At 42.2% G+C, this 15,313-nt stretch overlaps 1 protein-coding gene across 5 annotated transcripts in view; it reads right to left on the reverse strand.

Annotated features, from left to right (window-relative positions):
- PPP3CC (protein phosphatase 3 catalytic subunit gamma) overlaps positions 1-6,087 on the reverse strand; it is a 98,030-nt gene extending 91,943 nt beyond the window's left edge. The window contains exon 1 of one of the 5 annotated variants that reach the window (XM_073805859.1): positions 5,917-6,087. Coding sequence is in view for 4 of the 5 variants with exons in the window: in XM_033857700.2 (XP_033713591.1) it covers positions 5,415-5,463 (49 nt within the window). In the remaining variant the exon portion in view is untranslated. Of the gene's footprint in view, positions 1-5,414; positions 5,864-5,916 lie in introns of those variants that run through there. The other 4 variants (XM_033857700.2, XM_033857701.2, XM_033857702.2 and 1 more) reach the window with 4 other exon arrangements.
- Between the last annotated feature and the right edge of the window lie 9,226 nt (positions 6,088-15,313).

Below are 15,313 nucleotides of genomic sequence, written 5' to 3' on the forward strand. Positions count from 1 at the left end.
TACCAGTAGATGGAAATACAGTTGACCCTTGAATAAAGAGGTGGTTAGACGTGCTAACCTTCCACACAATAGAAAATCCAAGTACATCTTACAATCAGTCCTCTGTATATACACGGGTGGTTCCCCCATACCCAAAGTTCCTCCCTATGCGTGGTTCCACATCCTTAGATTCAACCATCCTCGGATCATGTAGTACTGTAGTATTTACTATTGAAAAAAATCCACGTATAAATGGGCCCACAGTTCAAACCTGTATTGTTCAAGGGTCAACTGTATTGAAAAGTATTAATGAAAGTATAGTAATGAAAAGTATTAAGAGTAGTTTCTGGAAGGAAGGAATATGAAGCCTTTGTTTTCTTCCCTTTTGCCTTTCAAATTTTATAATTAGCAGGGTTAAGCTTACATTTAAAAGAAAAAAAATTTTTTTAATTCTTGGTAAATCCATTCTCATAATATGAAAAACGGAGAGAGGGGACAGAGGGGAAATAAATGAGGTATAGGTACCAGAGGCTGAAATGGGGTTCAGAATATACTTGTGGAAATAGCCATTTCTGTCCATACTACTCTCAGTAAAATTTTTTAAGAAAGCTATAGCCACACTGTTCCCACTGCCAGGATATCAAAGAACCAGCAGCCTTCAATGCTGTGCTACAAATGGCAGTACATTCTACATTTGAATTCCAAGAGAATGGGAGAACTCTATCAGTATCCTCCTGGAAAGAAGTCTGGAGCTTCCCTAGTGGTGCAGTGGTTAAGAATCCCCCTGCCAATGCAGGGAACATGGGTTTGAGCCCTGGCCCGGGAAGTTCCCGCATGCCGCGCGCAGAGCAACTAAGCCCGTGCGCCACAACTACCAAGCCCGCGCTCTAGGGCCCGCGAGCCACAACTACTGAGCCAGCGTGCCTAGAGTCCGTGCTCTGCAACAAGAGAAGCCACCGCAATGAGATGCCCGCGTACCACAACAAAGAGTAGCCCCCGCTCACCACAACTAGAGAAAGCCCACGCACAGCAACAAAGACCCAACACAGCCAAAAATAAATAAAATAAATTTATTTTTAAAATAAATAAAAATAAAGTGCACATACATTTGTAAGTTGAGAAGGTGTACTGAACTGCTTTCTTGAAAAACTCCACTAAGTGGCAGAATACCTATTGAATATTGGTTGCTGTATTTTGCTGTTTGTCATTAAAACTTATCTGTCCATATTCTAGAAAATATTTATATTTTAATAAAGAAGATAGATCACAGTCAGATGTTTCCATTCTTGAAAGAAAACGGAAAGGTAATATAAATCATAACAAAGTCAAGGATATAAACAAAGAGTAAGAGGGGTGTGAACATTGCTGTTTCATATATAGACAACTAAGCATAGACTGTGGGCATCCGTCTAACTCTTGGGAAGCTAAATTGAGAGTACCATTTCTTTCTTTTTCTTTACCTCTTTTTTGAGAACTTCCAGTTGTACAGTGTTTAACATGTGGGGATCAAATGTATCTATACTTTAAGATATTCTAAATATGGATAATTTCTAACCTAGGAAAACATGTAGTTTAAGTAAGTGAAAAGTTCAGGAAAATTTTTTTCTTGTAATCCTTCATTTGGCATTTGATTTATTAATTGAAAGTTTTATTTTAATACTTATTAAAAGTATGTGCTTTATAATATATAGAAAATAGCCACAAGAAAAAATAGAAAATTACTATATTTTATCTTGTTCTACCACTCTTTGTCTAGTAGTATGTGTACATGTATGTTCTAATGTATCATAATTTTTCATTTTCATTTAAAAATCTAATGTCCCCAATTCTATTCAGTTTTAAACTATAACAACTTTAACTTCGTATTTTGTAAAGGGCTAAAAGTATGATTTAAACTACAGATGGATATTATACTTTAAACCTAAATGAAAGATAATGTAAATAATAAGCATAGATCTGATTTGAATAAAGATTTTTAAATAGTAAAAATAAATAAATAAATAAAGTGCACAATTCAATGATTAAAAAAAAAAAAAAGAAGAAGTCTGACTTCTGTTAAAACCCCTTCAGCCACCAAAGAGCAAACTCAGACAATGGATTCTCTATATTTGTTATGTAATGCCTAGTGAAATTTCCTTGCTGTTTCTGAAAAGATTCAGCTTACAGGAATAAACTTTTTATAAAAATCACTGTCAGAGAAAAAAAATTCCTTCAAACAGGAAAAGAAACTTGGAAACCAGAAAAAAAAATCAAGCTGAAAGATTTTCAAAATGCAGTTATCTGGGTTTCTCGTTTTCTGCTCCAGATACGAGTAGTGTTGCCCCCAGTGTATATGGACTGTTCTGGAGGCTCATACAAATTTTAATTTTTAAAACAAAGAAGCAGCAAATGAGCACCAATTGGGAATACATTACAGATGGCTCTCCATAAACATTTAATAAATGAGTGAAATCATAAGAATGTTTATATTTTTAAACACAAAATAAATACCTTCAACTGCTAGAGAAGAAACCAGCTGCCAGAGAAGTACTAGACAGACTGTATTATTAGTTTGTATGCTGTTATCCATGGGATTCCACCCAGATATCCTTTATATTGTAGAAGAGGTATTTTCCTGACTGGGAACAGTTTCCTAACTTATAATTTCATATGCTTTCCGATTCTGATATTTTTTGAATGTTAATGATTTCTCTATTATCCACTTATGAAGCAGCTGATTTATTCCCACACTACTATCATGTTTCATAATACTACCTTGTCTTAAGCTTTTCACATCCATTATGTCATTTGCGTGGCTGAGATGCTTGACAAAGAAGGTATTATTAACCCTATTTTGCAGATGAGATTATTGAAGCAAAAAAAGAGAGAGTTTAAGTAAAAAGGCAAGGTTAAAAAAAAAAGGCAAGGTCACAAGTAAGCCCGAGAAGTAGGAGTAAAACCTCCAATCTAGTCCTTCATTTTAGGAAGGCTGCTATTTAAAAGACACAAAATACAAATCACTCCCACCCACCCACTCTTCTCCAAGATTTGCTCAAGCAAAACAATTAAGCAGAATTTAAAGTTAACAGGAAATGACAAAACCAAGAATAACTGGGGTGTGGTCTCACCTCTGAAAAAGATTTCCAGCTGTGAATAAATGCAAACAACTCTGGCCAGAAAAGATAATATTAGATCAGGATTTAGAACCCAGTACAGTACAACCGGACCTTAGCTATATATACAGTGACACCTTACTTTCTTAGAATAAACCTCAATATTTCAAACTCAGGAAAACCCAGAAAAAAAAAGCAACGTAAGTCACCAGGAAGCCAAAATTGCTGTGTTCAAGTTCTTATACTAAAGTTTTTATATATGAGACAAATCCACCCATTCTAAGGGCTTGAAATCATTTATGTTTCATTTTTTTAAGGGTAATCTTATAATAACATGCAGTAATTTATAAAATTTCACCAAAAAACAAATTTAAATCATATAGACTATGAGGGTATTCACTTAACTGTGGGCATGCCTAGCAATAAGCCAGCACCTGCATTTTAGCTACATATTGTTTTACTTTCCTTCTATATTTAAGGGTCTGAAAGGGTCATTTAAAAATTTCCTTGATATCTTACGGCATGTTATGGTAGAAATTACATACTACAATGGCGATCAGAATTTGAGATTCACGAAGGTCTGAGGACTACCACCACTAAGCTTCACTCAGATCCTATTTATTCTGACTTGACACACTATTCTGGTTTATCTGGTTTCCCTGCCTACTTCAGCTTAGAAGTGGCAGATTAGAAGGGCATATTTTGACAGATAGAGAGCAGTACTGCAGCAGATAAACTAAGAACAGACAAAAGCACTAAACTGGTATAGCAGTGAGGAGTCATTTCAGCACAGGAGGAAACTGCCAACACCCTTATACAGCAGAATGCACCGGCCATATTAACTGCATAGGACAGAAATTAATGTACATAATGATGACCTTGATTTATCAAAAAAGATTATGTTTAGTAGATTCTGAATCTTAAGAGAGGGTTATATACTCTTCATGGGTTATATACTATAAAGACTGACATTAAAATGGTCAAAAGAATTTAGCAGTTAAAGGGCTGTCAGTTCTATGAACAATTCTCTTAAATCCCTAATGATACCACACAAATGCTGAGTAGATAAATCTCAAAAACCTCATTACATTTAGTAAATATTATATAGTGTAGATAATTAACATTTATGATCAACACTTATGATGATGACTTTTTTGGGGGGAAAACTACATTACACACTAAAATTACATATTGCAGGCAATCAACATTTATGATGCTTAATTTTTTAGGGAAAAAAAACACCTAAGTTATACACTAAAATTCTCTCCCTTCATTGAACATTCAATAATTTTTCTCCACTTAAAAAAAAAGTTTTCTTGTCACCAATCCTGGTTTCCTTTCTCCTTCTAATTACCAGAATGAAAAAATAAAAGTATTTTAATAGTTTTCCCCACTTACAATTAACCCCTTTATTCAGAGGTCACTAACACACCTGGTCTCGGTATATTCCCTTCTTACAAAATAGTGCTTTCAAACCGAGTATTAAAACTCAGAAGAGTTGTACTTGTCTTATGTCTGAACAAAAGAGGCACATAAATTAGTGGTTATATTTAAACCACTATTCTTAGTTTAAGGGCAGAAACAACTACAATGTAAAACCCTGTATGTATTAGTAAGGAACACTTTAGTTTATTTTGGACATCTGAAACAGGGAACATCATTCTCCAAGTCTCTATGGCCAAAAGGAAAATAAAACACCAAAAATCATGTCAAGAGATCTGTAGATCCCTTTCAAATATCACAATATGAATTTATTTGCATTTATTTCACTATATTGTTTCTTTTACTAACAGCAGTGACTTGTGATGATCTGAAGAAAGTGGGCTAAAAGGTACGTGGTATCCATCCTTAAAAAAAGGGTGGGGAAGAGGCAAGAAAGATCTGATCCTACAGAAGAGGAGCGGCAGAAAGATCTGACTTGGAAGGGTCTACTCAACTCCCTACCCACATCACCCTAGATGGTTTCCCCCAGGTAAGAGCCTAGAAAAGAGGAATCGTTTCTTTTAAAAAATATGTGGATCCAGACTCTTTGGGGGTGGTGGGAGAAGAGATCGCCACCCTGCCTGGAAATCCGACACTACGGGAGATAAATAAGCAATCTCCAGCTAGCTACTGGTCCAGGTGCAACAGAAAACGCCCGGCGCCCCCGCGGGGGAGCCCCGGTGGAGATTCCGGCCTCCCGTCTCCCACACCCCCTCCAGGTCCTCCTCCGGGATGGGCGCCGCCAGGGATCCCGCCGCCCTCCTGCCTCCTGTCCTCGGCTCCCTCCCTCCGGCCCCGAGCCTTCGCCCGGCCGAGGGCCGTTTCCCGCTGGTCGACTGGAAGGCCCGGCCCGCTTGGCACCTTTGATGACGCGTTCGGTGGTGGAGAGGTGGAGGTTCCTCCCGGACATGGTCCCCTCGGCCTCCTCCCGGTCCAGCAGACCGCCAGACGTGCGCCTCCGCCTTCGCCTCCAGCGGTCTCGGCTCCCCGGGGCCGGTCAGTCAGCCGTGCCCCGGCCCGGCTCCTCAGGGCGGCCCAGGCACCAGAAGGAGGCGGCCGCGGCAGCCCAGCCTCGAACCCCACGGACAGGATGCGGGCCCACCGGCCGCTCCCTCCTGAGGCGCGGACTCGCGAGCGCCCGCGACCGCAGTCGAGGGAGGCAACCCCAGCGGCCGCGGCTGCGCGCGGCCCGCCCCCGCGTGCGCGCGTGTGCGCGTTCCCGCTCGACGCCCTCCTAACTTCCCGGCGGCCCGCGCGCCGCCGGCGCCGGCGCCGCGCCGAGGCCCAGCGCGCGGCCCCGCTGCCTCAGCAGGCTGGGCCGCCTGACTTCCCACTCCCGGGCAGTCAGCGACCCCGGCTTTACCCTTCGCGCGGAGGCTCCCGGCCCGCGCGGCCGCCCTCCGCGCACGCGCGCTTCCTTCCGCTTTAGCTTCCGAGAGTAGTGTTCCCTTCTCTGCCTGCCCCTCCTGCAACTGCCTCCTTCTCGGCTGCCTGCGCCGCGCGGGCCTGGATCACCTAACAGCGGCCCCTCGGTCCTGCACCAAAAGCCCCAGTGGAGCAGCGGCCATCTTGTGACCCGGCCCGAGCGACCCAGCAGCCTCTCGGCGGAGCAGTGCACCTCCTGTCCGCTTGGGGCCACCTTGCAGGGAGCCCTTGTCTTCCCAGACCTTCCCCACGGGTGACCTCCCTCCCTTTCCTCGGGGTCTCCCCCCCACTCTGTCTGGGAGACGTTATCAAGTTGATCAGGCTCCTTCCCACAGTTTACCCTCCCCCCAGTCAGTAAAACCCATTTAAACCCCTGGTTTAAGTTGTCACATTTGTCGAGGGCGGTTAGTATAGTAAGAAGGACGATCGCGTCCATCCTAGTTCTAATCCGGTAGTGCGCGGGGAGGGGCGGTTTCCGAGTGGGTGGATAAGACCCTCCGCTAGGTGCCGTGGCCTCCTCTCTGCCTTTGCACTTGTCAGAAAGGGGACGGCAGCCGGCTCCATGGAGCCCCTGGGCCAGACCTCCTCTGTGCAAGGAACTGACCTTTTCATAAGTTCTGCGTGTCACCTACACAGCTAGGAGTGATCCCTTCTTCCCCTCTGACGCAGTGACACAGTACCTGCCTCCCCCGGTCATCCTTACTGTGGAACACGATGGGCAAGTCTCCGTAGATTTAGCAATCTGACTCCTCTCCAGGTTAAAAACTGACCTTTTCTCTCCTTAAATTGTAAGCCTAGAATAGAAACTGTCTTCCCTCATCGAGTATAGTGCCTGGTAAAGTCAAAAGTATTTTGATTTTAGCCGTGATAGTGGAATATTGAAACTGAGATCCAAGGAAGTATATGCAAATTACAGGCAAACCGGTCTTAACAGTTACTGTGGTGGCCAATGAGTAGTCATAGGTGGCTCTGTACATTTAAATTAAATAAAATTTAAATATTCATTTCTTTAAGTGCACTAGCCATGTAAGTGCTTGATAGCTACCTGTGGCTAGTGGCTAACTAATTGGATGTGGTAGAATAGGACACTTCCATCATAGCAGAAAGTTCTTTTGTACAGCTTCCAGGTAAAAGATTATAGGAGTTAAACCAAATCTCCTTTACTATAGATTTATGTATTGGGAGGAGATCTGGGGATACACACTGGAGTCAGACCCTGAATTATGCCTTGCAGTTTTGGCCTAAGGCCATTCATAGCAATCCCAGCAAGGCAGGAGCACCTGAGGGAGCTGAATAGATTTTGGTTCTGTTTTCTTGGGTCTTGACTTCAGGCTTCCACCCAAGAGAATTGTTCAGATATCCTGAGGAAGTTCTTCACTTAGGAAGTAATCAGAGCTCCACACGTCTATCAAACAGAGCAAATTTCTAATGGTCAAAAATAAATTGTTCCCTGCAGCGTAGTAGAGGCTAAACGTCATCTGGAAGAACAAACAGGATAGCTAAAAACAAAGAGTTTAGGAAAACATTGCAAACCAATGTGAAGAGATGGATTATCCAATAATAGTTGTGGAAGAAGTAACCAACTATCTGGATCTCAGATATATCTTTGTTTTTTTGGCCACACTGGGCAGCATGCAGGATCTTAGTTCCCCAACCAGGGATTGAACCTATGCCCCCTGCAGTGGAAGCACAGAGGTTTTTTTGGGTTTTTTTTTTGCGGTACGCAGGCCTCTCACTGCTGTGGCCTCTCCCGTTGCAGAGGACAGGCTCCGGACACGCAGGCTCAGCGGCCATGGCTCACGGGCCCAGCCGCTCTGCGGCATGTGGGATCTTCCTGGACCAGGGCACGAACCCGTGTCCCCTGCATCGGCAGGCGGACTCTCAACCACTGCGCCACCAGGGAAGCCCGAAGCACAGAGTCTTAACCACTGCACCGCCAGGGAAGTCCCTGGGTCTCAAATTGGAGCCACTCCTTAACACCAAACTTCATAAGTAATAAAATATGAGAATTAAAACAAGATGGTATTTTTCACAAAGCAAAATGGAAAACATTTTAAAAAGGTGACACTCTTGGTAGAATTATAAATTAGCACAATCTCTCTGGAAAGGGATTTGGCAGTATCAATCAAAGAAGATGTATGTATAGCCAATGAAAAGATTCTCAACATTGTTAGTCATCAGGGAAATGCAAAATAAACCATACTGAGATACCACTTTACTAGCCTAGTAGAAGAGCTAAAATTAAAGACTCTCGGGCTTCCCTGATGGCGCAGTGGTTAAGAATGCAGGGGACACGGTTCCGAGCTGTGGTCCGGGAAGATCCCACATGCCGCGGAACAACTAAGCCCGTGCGCCACAACTACCGAGCCTGTGCTCTAGAGCCTGCGAGCCACACCTACTGAGCCCACGTGCCACAACTACTGAAGCCCACCCACCTAGAGCCTGTGCTCCGCAACAAGAGACGGCACCGCAATGAGAAAACTGCGCACCGCAATGAAGAGTAGCCCCCGCTCGCCGCAACTAGAGAAAGCCCGTGCGCAGCAACGAAGACCCAACGCAGCCAAAAATAATTAATTAATTAATTTTAGAAAATGACTCTCAACACGGAAGTGTTGGCAAGGATGGGAGCAACTCTCCTACATCGCTGGTGGGAGAGTAAAATGCTACAACTACTTTGAAAGTTTCTTGTAAAGTTAAATATACACCTACTCTATGATTCAGTAATTCTACTCTTGGGTATTTTACCCAACAGCAATAATTACCCAAACAGTAGAATACTACTCAGCTAATAAAAAGGAAATAATTACTGATGCATGCAACAGTATGGATGAATCTCAAAAACATTATGGTGAACAAAAGAAACAAGACAAAAAATAGTACTTACTATATGATTTCATTTGCATAGGAAAATGGTTAAATGAGGTATGAAATTGGATGCAACATTATGCATTATGCAAAATCATACTTTAGATGGGAAGATATTGGCTATCATGAGAAAAGCCTCAGGAGATAACGAAAAGTGAAAAAGTACAGTATGGACCCCATATTATTAAGGCAAGCTAACGTATGCATAAAAATACTAGAAGGAAATATTAATATGTTCACTCATTGAATAAATATTAATTAGGTGCCAACTGTTCCAGGCACTGTGCTAGGTAGTAGGGTTACAGTGATGAACTAAAATCAACACAGTTCATACCACCATGGAGCATTAGCTGGTGAGGAAAAAACTGTTAACAGTAGCCATCTCTTGGTGGTATGATTAAAAGTCACTTATAAAAAACAATTAATTTTCTGTATTTTACAGATTTTCTATGGTGAGAAAGTATTACTTTATAACTAGGAGAAAAAAATATTTAAATGCTCTTTTCTTTCAAAGGCCTGTTGTCCACGCCTATTTCCAGTAGCATTAAATATTCATTTGGGGAATTTTCTGAGAGACTTCTCTGATCAAAACAAAACATCTAGAACCACTCAATGAAAATATAAAAAGAAGAAAACTCTCATTAAGCTCCCTTCCCAGACAATTTTTTTTTAATGAATAAGGCTTAAATGCATTGGTGGTGGTGGTAATGTTTTTAGTCATCACATCAATAGCTCCTGGCAACAACTGGGGTGTTCTATTTCACTCAGCTTGTACACGTATCCACCTGGCCTGGGTCAGCTGCATTTTCATTTAATTGATGAACTTGATTCTCTTTCCTTTGACTTTCTGCATTGGTCAGAATTGACTACTTAAACCATCAAGCTTCATGCTAAATTGGCAATTCTACTAATTTCTTCAAATCTAGGTTTCCATGTTACAGGGCTTGTGAGACTTGGTATATTTCCTTATGACACTCCCTAAGCACTTCATAAACCTTAATTAATGACTAACTCTTCTGAGAAATAATTAGGAATGCTTTTAATTTAACAAAAGCACAGGGAATCCTAGTTTCCACTGTTGTACAAAAGTAACCTGGCTTCAGTTTCTATGTGTATGAAGCCATTAAATATTAAACTTCTGTGTTAAATGCAGAGAACTGCAGAATATTTTTAAAACTGCAATAAAATAGCAAAAGGTATTTTATCGTGTATAATCTCTAATTTTATATGAAAAAGCACTACATAAATGTTTTTATTAGTAATACATATTGTATGGACATTGTATACTATATTTTACTCATATCTTCCTATAAGTGCATTTAATTTTGATTAAATTACCTCAGAAAGGACTCGTCCCACCACAGTTGAGGTCTAAAAAAAATTAGCGGCTCCATATTAAAAAAATATTTTTTTTTGCAATTGGAAAAACATGGCCTAAAGCAACATTCTACCAATCATAGCCTGATATCAAATTTCTAATCTCTTTAGACTTTTTTTGTTTTGTTTTGGCTTTGCCGTGTGGCTTATGGGATCTCAGTTCCCTGACCAGAGATTGAACCCGGGCCCTCAGCAGTGAAAGCGTGGAGTCCTAACCACTGGGCGGCCAGGGAATTCCCCCCTTTAGACTCTTGTAAGTAAAAAATGCGAATGAAAGTTTTGCTGACTGGTAAATATATATTTACAGGTTGATATTCAGGCCATTTGGGGGGTAATATGCAAACCTCTTAACAGTGTGTTATCCCTTGGTCTTCCTGGGAGAACACAATACTGTAACTATGACAAGGATTGGGGAGCCCCAAAGCTGCCATCACCCCCTATTACTTTTGTTTAAATCCTTACGAAGTAGGAGAGAAAATGGTGGCAGTCATTACTGGCTACATAATACAGTACAGTCTAAGAGAATAGAATTTAATACCTCTCTCATACCTGGGCTCCAGCATTCCACAGGTAAGATGCCATAGGTAAACGTCACAGGCATTCATCAAGTTGCTTGGGCCACAAATTTAGAGTTGGGGGCCAGGCAGAGAGGAAGGCTCAATCCCTCACACACCATATCCTGTAAACCTACTCCCCCTACAGTCCATTCTTCCATACAACAGATCTTTCTCAACTTAAGTCTGATTTTTATCATTCCTCTGCTTAAAACCCGCAAGTGTCTCCTTTTTTCCTGAAAGTGGTCTACTTCTTAGTAGACTTCTGTCTACTTCTTTGAACTCAGCTCAAACCTCTTCCCTTACATCCACTACAATTCAGACATAGTGGCCTTGTTTATGCTGTATATACTGCAATTTATACAAATAACCTCAAACAGACCAAGCTCATTTCTGTCCCACAGCTCTTGCATTTGCTGTACCACAGGGTTTCAAATCATTCCCTCCCCATCCAGGTCCCAACTATAAATGAAATAAAGGTTTTGAGTATATTTTTAAGTGCTTTGGGGTATGTGTGAGAAGTGTGTAGGAAAGCATATATTTTTCAGTTTCTCAAAGGAATCCAGACAATAAAATGTTAATGACCACTGGTATAGAGTTTTAATTTATAAAGCACTTTCTTATACATTTACTTCTCATTACGTTTACGCAGGTAGATAGTATAGAAATGATCATTTCTACCTCGTAGATAGACATTGAGGTGGGAAGAGGTTAAACATATCAGAGTTCACACAGCCAGTCAGCGATGGAATTGACACAAATCCATTCTTTTGGACTCAAAATCCTGTGCCCTTTTGGCTGAAGACCAAGACAGAGTCCATTCTTGCTTATCTTCATTTGCTTCAAAAACATCAAAGTTAAACACTTTTCTAAGGGCTTTCTTATTTAAACTAGCTTATAAGCCTGCATTAAAATTTTCAATGAAAAAAATTTTATCATCAGCTAGATCAAGGCAGTTCTCAAGCAAAAATTTAATGTATGAACAAAGGAATGCAAGAGTTTTCTATTAAGCTAAGTAGAGCATAATTGGGGAAATAGCTTTGCAGGAATAAATTTAACACACCTTAAAACCGAATGAAAATAATGTTGAGATCTCTAATGTTTAGATTTCACCTACCCTTCTAGTTAGCATACACAACTGAACCATCTATCCTGAAAAATCAATTTAATCTAATTTTTTTTTAAGTTAGTTTTCCCAGAAAAGAAAAATCTAAATTTAATCTCTTTCTCCTGCTCATGCAGTTTTCAACAGAAATGGGATAGGGGGGAATCTATAGTATTTGGAGAATTACCACAAAATATTTAAACCATGTGAATTTGGCAGCAAAGATATTTCGTCTCAAGGGCCATGCCTGTGTAATGACCTATATGGGAATCTAAAAAAGAATGGATATATGTACAGCTGATTCACTTTGCTGTACAGCAGAAACTAACCCAACATTGTAAATCGACTATACTCCAATAAAAAAAAAGGGGAGGGCATGCCTGTAGGATACAACCAGACACCAGCTTCAAAAGAGCTTGCTTCATTAATCTCAGAACTTAAAGGGAACACGTCACTTGAAAGAATTTCCTATTCTGGGAGGATACAGTAGATCAAAGAGACTTTTTTCCTTCCTTATGAGCATCTATAATTAAAGACCTAATCCTCTATTTTAAGGAAGAAAAAAATGTGTCCTTTATTGAATTAGTTGTTTTCTTTTCCTTAAAACCCACGAGGTTAACGTCATGTTTTGGAAGGAATTTCCTTTTAACCGGTCTGGGTGTCATTCTTAGATTTTGGTGCATATAAAAATGTTAGCCTAGCAGCGTGTCTGCCTGGCATCTTGGGACCTGCCACCTTCCCTGGACAATGTGAAGCCCAGCACCCAATCCCCACCGCCTGCAGAGGCCCAGCTTCACGCACAGCAAGGGCAGCAGAAGGAAGGACAGCCTGGAAGGGAGAAGCATGAATCCATCCACTTACAGGGTGTGTCCACAGCTAGGTGCAGGCAGCGATAACCATGGTACCAGGATTTCTCCAATGAGGACCAGTTCAAGTTCCACTATGGGGTTCGAGGGCCTCCCCTGGGCAGCTGCAGTGCCCATAGGTGTGGCAGTGGACACCGATGGAGACATTTTCAAGGCAGACTATGACAACCATTGGGTCAGCATCTTTTCTTCTGAGGGCAAGTTCAAGACCAAGATTGGAGCTGGTTGCCTCACAGGCCCCAAGGGAGTAGCCATAGAAGTGAATGGACATATCATTGTGTTTGAGAAGTTGCTGCATCTTTAACTTCTGGCCCAGTGGCAAGCTGGTTGGCCATTTGGGGGGCCATGAGGCCACTGACCAACACTTCGCAGGGCCCCATCTTGTGAACAAGAATGAGATTGTAGCAATAGATTTCCATAACCATTCCATGAAGGTGGATGGGGCTGGCAGAGTTCCTCTTCAGGTCTGGCTCCCACAGGAGGGCAACGGGCAGTTCAATGCCCCCACAGGAGTAGCTGTGGATTCCAGCAGCAGCATCCTTGTGGCTGACCAGGGCAGCGTGGCACCCAGGCGTTGCATGGCTCTGGGCCCCTCCTGTCCTCATATCAAGTCTGCAGAGCCATTGTAGCACCCATGGAGCCTGGCACTGACCTCCGATGCCCTCGTCGTGGTGGCGGCCTATGCTGGTGTCAACGAAAATAATCAATTAACAATCTATAATAGGAATAGAAGAGTTCTTTTGAGCCAAACTGAGGACTACAGCTTCAAGAGAGCATCTCAGATAACTCTGAGGAACTGCTCCAGAGAAGCATGGTTTTCAGCAGTTTTATATGTTGTCAGAACAAAGAACATTAAACAGGTCAGGGATACATTCCTTCAAGGTTAAAAAAAAGAGCAGCACTACACAGCGAGTCAGTGTGACCTTGGCATCAGGGAAAGGAGTCTTATCATTGAAAGAGTATCAGCATTGGCATCCCGGGAAGGAAGACATCTAATCTTTACTTTTAACATGGACATTCTTTACTTTAGGCCAATGGACCCTTTTCTTAATAATTGAAGCAGATGAGGCCTATGCTACACCCGTAGCTGCATGGAGGCCCGGCCTAGCTCACGCAGGGATGTACCTAGGGGTGACTGGACAAGAGGCTCTGGCCGGAATCTGGCAACTCTGAACGTCGGTTGTGGGCATGGGTGCCCTGGTGCCTTCCTCTTCCCCGTCTCCCAACCCCAGGGTTGCTATTTACTCATTTCTCACTTGTACTTTTTTTTTTTTTTTGCGCTACGCGGGGCCTCTCACTGTTGTGGCCTCTCCCGTTGCGGAGCACAGGCTCCGGATGCGGAGGCTCAGCGGCCATGGCTCACGGGCCCAGCCGCTCCGCGGCATGCGGGATCCTCCCGGACCGGGGCACGAACCCGCGTCCCCTGCATCGGCAGGCGGACTCTCAACCACTGCGCCACCAGGGAAGCCCTAGTTTTTTGCTTTTAACTGGGTGGGCCTAGACTGTGGTCTCAATGATGTCTGCAAAGCTTCCCCCTACCCTTTTTACACACCTCCCCCGTCCCCTCAATCTGCTCCCCACTCCCCCAGCCTAGGGCGGAACAGCCTCGTACTCCAGGGCAAAAGGCCCTCTGATGATCTGTTTGCCACCCTTCACACAAAGACAGCAATACCCCATCTCTCTTACGAAATGAGTTCACACAAAAAGCCAAATGTAGGACGACATGTATTTTAAGAGCACATTTCACGTTTAGAATTACCTCATCAAAAAATTTCTTTCCAGGGGCCTCTGCTAGGAATTTCCTGATGGTTTTCTATTACATATGTGTATTTATGACAACCTGTGGATTATTGCCTAAGTTCATTCTTAGGCAACCTCAATAGAGAAGCAAACCACAGATGGAGAAAAAAAAAAAAAAATCCAGAGCCTCATGGAAGAAAGAACTGCTTCTTGGCTCCTGATTTCCAGAATTAGAACACTTTTAGGTTATTCCTCAATTATAACTGATGCCACTGTTTCGGGATCCCATCCACTGCTAGGGTCAAAGATTGCTGTTATACAGGAAGGGTAGTCTAACTCCCTTCCTTCATTTAAAATAAACCTTGAAGAAACATCTGGCAAGAATTGTGATGTTGAAAAGAAAAATATTTTTTTGGTTGACTGATCTAAACACACTTAGCTGTGAGATGATAAGGACCTATGGATCTTTTCCAACCACTATTTTTAAAAAATATTTAAATGGACTATAATTCAGTTTATTTTAGAAGGATGAAAAGGATTCACTTCTGCTGGGATTCAAACCTATCATCCTTGAGAAGTCCGCATGTATCTCACTAGATCATTAAGAGTACAAATATCTTTAAAATAGATGAGCATTTTGTTTTCCCACAAATCAAAAACGCTGTGTCCACGTTTGGTGTCTTCACTATTTCTCGAAATGGATTTTGCTCAAATCAGATCTCAGCATCACTGAATGGTAAAGAAGAGTGTGCAGAAGCAATTTGATAGGAGAAGGGCATTCACCTTCTACCAAAAATGTCCTGAATGGCTTAGCTGGTTAGCAGTATC

This window comes from Tursiops truncatus, chromosome 6 (genome assembly GCF_011762595.2).
Source record: "Tursiops truncatus isolate mTurTru1 chromosome 6, mTurTru1.mat.Y, whole genome shotgun sequence".
In the NCBI taxonomy this organism is placed as follows: Eukaryota; Metazoa; Chordata; class Mammalia; order Artiodactyla; family Delphinidae; genus Tursiops; species Tursiops truncatus.